The sequence below is a fragment of the Wasmannia auropunctata genome, unplaced genomic scaffold (assembly GCF_000956235.1).
Source record: "Wasmannia auropunctata unplaced genomic scaffold, wasmannia.A_1.0 LD335828.1, whole genome shotgun sequence".
Taxonomy (NCBI): Eukaryota; Metazoa; Arthropoda; class Insecta; order Hymenoptera; family Formicidae; genus Wasmannia; species Wasmannia auropunctata.
Window position 1 is genome coordinate 333,918 of NW_012027062.1, and position 8,973 is coordinate 342,890.

At 43.3% G+C, this 8,973-nt stretch overlaps 1 protein-coding gene across 1 annotated transcript; it reads left to right on the forward strand.

Annotated features, from left to right (window-relative positions):
- The first annotated feature begins 1,297 nt into the window (after positions 1 to 1,297).
- LOC105455873 lies at positions 1,298 to 8,738 on the forward strand. The gene is made up of 2 exons (XM_011699549.1): positions 1,298 to 1,529; positions 7,312 to 8,738. Exons 1-2 carry the CDS (start codon positions 1,412 to 1,414, stop codon positions 7,656 to 7,658), a joined length of 465 nt encoding a protein of 154 aa, XP_011697851.1. The 5' UTR covers positions 1,298 to 1,411; the 3' UTR covers positions 7,659 to 8,738.
- The last annotated feature ends 235 nt before the right edge of the window (positions 8,739 to 8,973 follow it).

Sequence of the window (8,973 nt, forward strand, 5' to 3'; positions counted from 1 at the left end):
CGATTAAGTTATCTTATTAAATTGGATGCTTCTTTTATTTAAAATCTGGAAATGGTGAGGAAAATGTAATTCCACTGAGCCACGAGTTAAATAAAAAAACGTAAGAACGGCCAAATACAAATGAAAGTTTGCAATCTATAGTTTCAGCAATAAATCACATTGCATATGAACTGACAGAAACAGATTGTTTTTTTATAAGTTCATTTTATTTTTCTGTCCATTTTATTTTATCGATGCATATGCGATTTATTGCTGCAAACATTGTTTACAAACTTTCATTTATATTTTACTCTTCTTACGTTTTTTTATTTAACTCGTGGCTCAATGGAATTACATTTTTTCATTAAATAAGGATTAGGATTCGAGACAGTAAATATTAATAACACATGATATTAAATAATAATAATATAACTAGATTTTTAATTTTAATTTTATATTGACTTACGCAGGCCCTTCAATGCGTTATAATAATTTTTCTTTTAGACATCTGAAGTGATCTGAACACTTTTTAATTTTATTTTGTACTATCTAAGTATATAAGTATATCTACTTCTTCGTATGCCGTATCCATCTCGGATGTAGGCAACCTCTCCTGCATATATTCATAGATATATAGAATCTACAGTTTAACGCTGGCTTTCAAAGGGCCAATTTTTTTTTAAGGGTTTTTTTAGGTTCTCTTGTCAAAGATACTCTCGGTGAGAGGATATATTATTTATACATTCTCAAGGATAGCTCAAAACCGTCAAACAGACGATCTCTTGATAACAGATCCACCGGCCAATTTGGAGCCGACTTTTCCTCAGCGGATGTGTCGAGGTTGGTCATCATCCTATTGCAGTTCTTCAATTTCCTACATCAAATTAAAATCCTATTCAAGTAAACTTGGTTGAAAATTAACTGAAGACCGTAATTTCATTGGCTCTCCGAAGGTCAGCTTGTGAAAGAGTGAATCTCTTTCTTGAGCTTGTGAGTCAAAGATCGTCGACGCTCCGACATTCTCCTCGTGTAGCAATTAGAAATTTTTATTTTTCCAGATTTCGCACCAGGACGGGGCACGACCAAAATCGCGGCCCATATCGTATGGGTACGCATCCCTACCTACCTACCGCGCGGACCCCGGCGCGGCGGCGGTGTCCCCGGACGTCACTCGAGCTCCGGTCGCGAACGATGCCTCGGTGACTGGCGCGGTTCAAGAGGTGAGAGACCACGTCTCTCTGATCCTGGAGGGGATCGCGCAGGGACCCCGCCCGATGGCTGGCTATAAAATGCCGCCACGAGGATCGGGCCCAACCAGTCGTAATCGATACGAGAAGCTCCATTTTTCTGCTCCTCTCGACTCCATCCCTCCCATCTCCTGCAGGAGGTAACCCTCGTCCGAATTTGTCCGTCGCCCGAGACTCGAGAGACCATGAAGACCGTCTTCGCCTTATTGTGCGTCGCCGTGGCCTTCGTCGCCACCCAGGGTGCCCAGGAGCAGGAGCGGCCGAAAACCTTCCGGAGATTGATACCCGCCGACGTTCTCCGCGGTGAGTTAACTCTCGAATCAACCCTTCCCGAATATCTTACCCCGCGGCAGACTCTGTCGCGATCCAAGAGACTCTGCCGTGCATCTCGACATTTCTTGTAGTACCAGCATTGCAGATCGCTCGATATAGAGAGATACGCTTCGAAAAGATATTTCTCGGCGAAAGAGTATATAATTTTTATCACGATGCACCTCGCTGTTGAAACAACGATCTTTATCTTCGTAACGTGATGCTAATATCGCTTGATATCGCGCAAGATAGAAGCAATTAAGCAATATATCTGACAGCATAGAAACTCGCGTCAGTTATTAGCGTAATAAATTGTATGCTAATTTGTTGCCGAAGATGAGATATCGCCTTTCGAATGGCGTGATCTTGGCATGCTTCTTAGCTCGCGCGAAAGAATAACAATATTATTTTCACCAAACAAATTTTATAATTTACCGATATATTCTCTGAAATAATTTTCTTGTTGCTTATATATCGAACAAAAGATGATAAAAAATAATAACATTGCAAAAATGCAATTTTATCGAGCGAATTAACGTTTGCGTTTTATCAGTCCGTGTAATATTTATAAGTATAAACAGTTAATACTTGAAGATTCACGAGATAGAGAGAGGAATGAAGAAAAAACGAAGTGTAAAACCTCGACTTGAGAATCACTGCGTTAGGTGTCTGGGCCGAATTCAAAGAACTGTATGTACATGACCGACAAGCGGAACGATTGTCATTATTTTCAACCGGTGCTTGGAAGACATTTGGCTTTCTTACGATGTCTTGTCACGCGTATTAAACAGCTGTCTCGGAATTCCGATGACGTACCGTGTCACGAATGTCATTCGCGGCGGCAGCGATTTGTGTTCGAATTGATTATCCTAAAAAAAGTCATCTCTTCACCTTATGTTTCACAAAGTATAAAAATACCTCCATCACATACAGAATCTAAAAAAAGAAACGTAGAGTCAATTCCATTTTTACAATTGATTCCACATAGCTGCGCTTGTGTATTTATAAAATAACATTTTCAATTCGATGCATTATTCTGAACATAATTTTGATTAAAGAGTTAGCAACCAAATCAGGAGCTTTTAGCTGTTTCAATTCTGCGCAAACTGAAAATGTTTATTAATATCACAGTCGAGTTCGCGAGAAATCACGACGAGATATTCAATCGATCGCTGGCGAGCCCCCGGTAGATTCTGAGATAGATAAGCCCGTCCTCGCCTACACCTCGCGATCATTCGCTTCCGTTTCTTCGTGTCGACCTTGATTAACACTTTTTTCTCGCTCCATAATTATCGCGTCTCAGCATTGTACTTATCCATGCGTGAATCCATGCGTGAACCGACCCTGATAAACGTAACCGCCGCGGACGTCTTTTTTTTGCGTCGACTCGCCCATTATCTCGTAACGCGGGTGCGGTTCTCGTGAATCCTTGAATCAGGGATTCACAGGGACGCAGGTCCGATGTATCACACGCGCGGCGGAGAGACGAGATCCCCGGACGGACGCGGGCCGAGAAAAATAGCAAACTCTGCTCCAGCTCGCGACGTCAAGATCACGAGACCGCGCGTGAAAGTTTCGTGCCGTAACCATCACCTTATGATCCCCTTGCTTGCAATGCCCTCCCTCCCCCTCGTCCCCACCTCCCTTCCCATTCCTTCTCCCTTTCCCAATATCACTTTCTTCTTTATACGGTCCGCAGGGTGCAGTGATGCGTTTCTCCTCTCAATAAGTTAAGAAGACCATTACAAAACTTGTTGCTTTTAGGTGTCTCAAGAAAAAAAAAATGATAAAGAAAGGTAGTTTAACAAGACAATGCAATTAATGGCGTGCCACTGAGCGTTGGTATTCACGAGACGCCCTGCATTCTTAATTCAGATTTATTCTGACGATTGTATGTACTATACGTTTATAAAAAAAAATAGATAGAATCCTATTGAAATAGAAGGAAAATAGACAGAAGTCAATTAAGGCTCGGGTGGTTAAGGACTGATGCGCTGTATATAAAGCGGCGTTTTTTTTCCTGTGCCATTCGATGCAAATCACACCGTTGCGCCATGTTGGGACTCTCCGCAAAAATTACGTTCTCCGATGAAACCGCACGTTTAACCGCGCAAAGCGATAGATCAATTTGAGCGCCTTTCGGAGAGAAAAAACCTTGATATTCGCGTAGATCGCTCCCGCCTTTAGTCTTTAATTACTCGTGGCCGCCTTCTTGCTTACCTATTTGTCGTCGCAGACCTGGATTTCCATGAATAATCGAATTAGTCACAGGAGCGAACGAGGGGGGAAATACGAGCGCGCGGCCTCGTTGCTCGAATTGTAGGCGAAGGCAGAATCGCGCCACAAGTGTGGAAGAGCTCCACGGGAAGGATGGAATTATTTACCGCACGCCTGTCGGAAGGTCGCGAATGCACACGTATATGCGTAAGGCGAAGGCCTCGAATATGCGACGGGCTCGCGGAAACAACGTCTCGACGCGGTATAGCGTGCAGACAATTATACCTGTATAGCGGCCTACACATAAGCGGCGAACAATCGCCTTCCAGTTCTTTCGATCTTTTTTATTTTTTAGCGCGAAAAAAAATATACCGATGGACAATCTTTTCGTTTCGTACACCTGTTAAGGGACACACATCCGCTCCCGATGCTATTGTTCGATCGAAATAATTACGGTGGCGCGGACGCTTATTGCGGAATAGTATTCTTGCTATTTGAAAGCGAAGCGCACTCAAGAAAGTGTGCATCCAGACCAGAAATGACAACCGGCGGCGCGTTGATGAAAGTGCGGGCGGGAGCAAACGGCGGTAAAATCATCAGGGAACGAGAAGCCTCGCCTGCGCGGCGTCGCGAAACTTTCGAGATTACGCGAGGCAAGAATCGTGCGTCCGTATCATTATTGTATCACACATGCGGTGTGATACACATCGTGATAATAAATTGTAACTTGATGATTTCCCGGATTAGCTTCTCGAGGGACAAGCCAGTTTCTCTTCGGGAGGACATAGAATGTTCTAACGAGACAATTTTCAATGTCCTCGCATTTTAAAGAAATGTCAGCGGAATATATTCTCGCAATTATTATCTGATGTGATTCTGATTCGGCACTAGAAACAATTATGCGCGACAAATTCAGAATTCTTCATTGCTCGCTTTCTTGCAGGTCCCAGTGAAAGTTTGCCATAATATTCTCCTCGTTTCTCCGTTTAATAAATCTTCTTGCGACTTAACGATGTTTTAGTAATTTCTATTCAAGCGTCCTGAAGAAACTCGTTTAATCTCTGATGCAAAAAGAATTTATTCCATCGAGACGCCGTTGAGGGAACGACAGTAATAACATATAGATAAAAGTATAATACGAGAAACGTATTAATGAATTACATCGAGTATAAAATATCGTTAAAAACAAGACGTCTCTGATCTTCATTGCAAATTTTCCTTCTTAGAATTAAGTTAGTGTCTACGTTTCAATTTGAAATTCTCTGAGCTCCGCGCTTCTATATAATTGAATCGGCATAAAGATCGCAATTTCTGCGCCTATTTTATCTCTTTAATAAAAAAAAGTGTCCTTGTTTACTATTTCATGGCGATCGGTGAAACGAGAAAACCGCAATGGCGCATTAGCGGCGCCGTAACGAGCGCCGATCACGAGCGCGGCTCTCCGGCCGGCATTGAGAAAACGGTAACGAACACGTCATTGTTTAACGCGAACAACACGCTCGCAGAGGCGGGACAGAGCCGGATTAGACAACCTGACGTCTATGCGAGACACGTATAGGTAATCCTCCGTTCGATCTTATCTATATCGCACGTGAAATCCTAAGCGAGAGATATACGCCGGTCCACTACGTGACTCATAAAATCAATAAATTATCCACTCGAGAGGTTCCCGTCCCATTTTTTACCGTATTTTTTTTTAAATTCCTCCAGCTCTGAAGAATTTCTCAATCTGGAATTTTTCAAAGATCCGTCCTCGCGCTCACGGGTGAAACGATCTCGCCGTGAGTCATCGTGAGACAGGCCTCGAAGGGCTGATGTAACTGCCATGCCGAGAGCTGTAAAATCAACGTCCGTCGTAATGACGCCCAACATTTGTCGTCAGTGCGTTGCGTAAAAGCGCGCAACCGACCGGCCCGGTGTATGACAGTGAAAGTGTTTCTCCTTGAAGTTTCTAGCACGATCACCGTCGCCGCAGCTGACGACGACAACGACGACGACGACACCGGGTGTTCTTGTCGTTGTCATCGTCGTAGATGGATATCGAGGCAACGTTCGTCATCGTCGCCGATTGCAAGTTGAATTAGCCCCGTAATGCCATCATCCATTGCACCCATCGCCATCGGCCTCGTCCTCGTCGTCGTCGTCGTCGTCGTCGTCGTCGAGGAAGTGAAATTCGCGACTGTCATTAATAACGTTGGTTGCAAATACACAAAGACTAACTCGGAAATAGGATGCCGAACCCAGCGGGCGTGTTGCGTTCGTTGTCCAGCCGTTTACAATAGGGATAATGACGCGAACGCCGATAAAAAGCGAAGCGTTACTCTCACCGTTGCGAGAAGATTAATTTTCTAAAATATAGGCTACACTCGATTCGAAAGAATAAAATAATATAAATAATCATAATAAATGAAATAATAAAAAAATTGGAGCAAACACTTCTGATCGAAGCGTATAATTGCTTTGTCGCTATAGCGATAACAAGAAGATCGTAATATCAGCGCAATGCGTTGAAACGCGAGGACTTTTATCGCCGAGGAAAGATCGACCGGCCAATTGACAATTACTGACCTGTCGCCAAAATGAAATGCTGATTCAAGATAAATTACGGAGCACGCTCCCACGCGAAACGTTTTTACGAGCTCGGCGTCCCCAATTTCACTGTGCGCATCGCGGTGTGCACAACGCGATATTAAAAAAAATCGCGCCTCTCTCGCATTAACTCTTTTCATCTGCCCGGATATTCAGACCGGGATAATTAACGGGCAACATTATACCCGGCGAGCATTAGCGCCGTTTAGGTCCGGCGGGCACGGCGCGTTAGAAAGTAACGACACTTTTGCGGAATTGCGTGAGACGGGGTAATGAGATAATACGCGGGCGAGTGAGCGCGTTATTAAGGAAACGCGATCGTCGTGCACCGTCTTATTTCGCCGCGCTCGACTTCGGCGAGCCGACCGGCGATTACGGATGGCCTTTTTACTCTCGTCTACTGACAAAATGCGTCACCCTCGGTGAAAACCGAGCGAAAAGAGATCCGCGAATCCTTACACATCGGCCAAAGCGGATTAAAATGTTGACGCATGCATTGTTAAACTTAGAAAGGAGACGTTTGTCATTAAAGCAGTCCTCTCAGTGCAAAGATTCGTATCGTGTAATATTTTGAATAATATTCTTTGTACATTATTGTACATAAATTATTATAATTTGTTATGCTCCATATATTATTTCGTATATTAACGAAATACAATATAATTTTTTAATTAAGCTTAATGAATAATAATAATCAATAATAATTTCTTATATTATTTATGTAATCATATATAGATTTTTCGACAATATATATCTTAGATAAATTTGTAATAATTTTTTATATTATTATGTATTAATACAAATTGTCATAATAATTTCAGAAGTTGTTATACTAATTATATACACATATTTTTTTTAAACTATATAAGAAAAATCTATACTATCTCTAAATTCTTTTTTTTTCGTTTCTCTCTTCGGGATTTTGCACAACTCGTCGTTCTAACAAGAGTAATATGCCGTGTTGCAGACTTCCCGGGCATGTGCTTCGCGTCGACCAAGTGCGCGACCATCGAGCCGACGAAGTCGTGGGAGCTGGCGCCGTTCTGCGGCCGCTCGACCTGCGTGCCCGCCGACGACAACTCCGGCCGTCTGTTCGAGCTGGTGGAGGACTGCGGCCCGCTGCCCAAGGCCAACCCCAAGTGCAAGCTCTCCGACAAGACCAACAAGACCTCGAGCTTCCCCGACTGCTGTCCGATCTTCGAGTGCGAGGACGGCGCCAAGCTCGAGTACCCGGAAATCCCAACTCTGCCGCCGCCGAGCGGCGAGGACGCGGCGACCGCGGCGGCGGCGCAGCCGCAGGCGCCAAAGCCCTAAATCTCGATAGCAGCGAAAGGCCACACTCCTCGTCCCCGGGGGTGAAGATTGCGGTATAGCCTCCTCGACACGATCGACCTCCTTAACTCAGGTCGCCAGCGAAAATCGACGCGATCTGTCAACGCGACCGACGAGAGTCAGTGTGGCGAGGACGTACATTCGAGGACTTTATCTCCTCGAAAATGACTCTCGATGAAAGAATCCAGCGGACTTCCTAGCGTAACGCCATGTAAAGATGCGTACGAGCATACAAAATAATATATTCTTTTATATTGGTATTCGAGTATCAGAGATCTATTTTGATACGACGAAACGATCGGTCCCGCTATTTTACGGTATTTCTTCGAGAAAAGAATAAATTATCGTGTAACAGCCATCAGACTGCAGCATGTTGCGCTAGGACAGCGCTAGAATTTCTTCGTATACCCGGCTCGATTATTATTCGACAGGATAATTGTGCAACGTTTGCGCCGATCGCGACGAGGCCATACCGCGATATCGCTTACCGCCCTAACGTGATCCGATCCCATACATGATCCAGATTAAGCTAATATTGTATATAAATTTAAGCCGCGCCTTTGCAAACTATGAGCACGACGAAAGCTTTCCCGACGCACTCATCCCGATCTGTAATCTTATGGTAATCCACCCCCTGGACCCTCTCCTTAGCTTCCCTCTTTTAGCTGCTCAACCTTCGAATGTACGGTTTACTTAAGAAAATCTATTAAAAAAAAAAAAAAAATAATCTTGCAAAGTGTACATCGTAACGCAAAGTCTAAAAGAAGGCTTGACAGAAAGTATAACGAAGAAAAGTAAACATATTAAAAAATTAAGTCAATATTTCAGCATATATATACTGTTTTGTGATTACTCTATTATATTTCGCACAGGAGCGCTTGATAAGTTTAGACACTTTTCAATGATATATCTTCCAATAACAATCGATGGCGCACTCTTTTCTAGTTAAGACTTACTTTCTCAACATACGACAAATTAATCTGTAGCAGAGTCTGGCAGTATGTATTGCAAATATGTGTGATTGTAATTATATGTGATTAAATTAATACTTATTTAATTCAATCGCGCGTCGCACTTGTCTCCCTCGCCCCCGTCCCGTTTCTATTTCATTTCTCTAAAGTCTAAAAAAACTAAGAAGCCGCGACAAGAAGTGTGGTGCTAAACTTCACAGACACACAAGAAGTCGCATAATTCAGCTGCAATTGATAAATTGTACATAAGACACGATTTCAAAGTGGAGACGTGACAAAATTCAATTTTCTTAATTATGGATAACGTTTTACTTAAAGTATCGCGA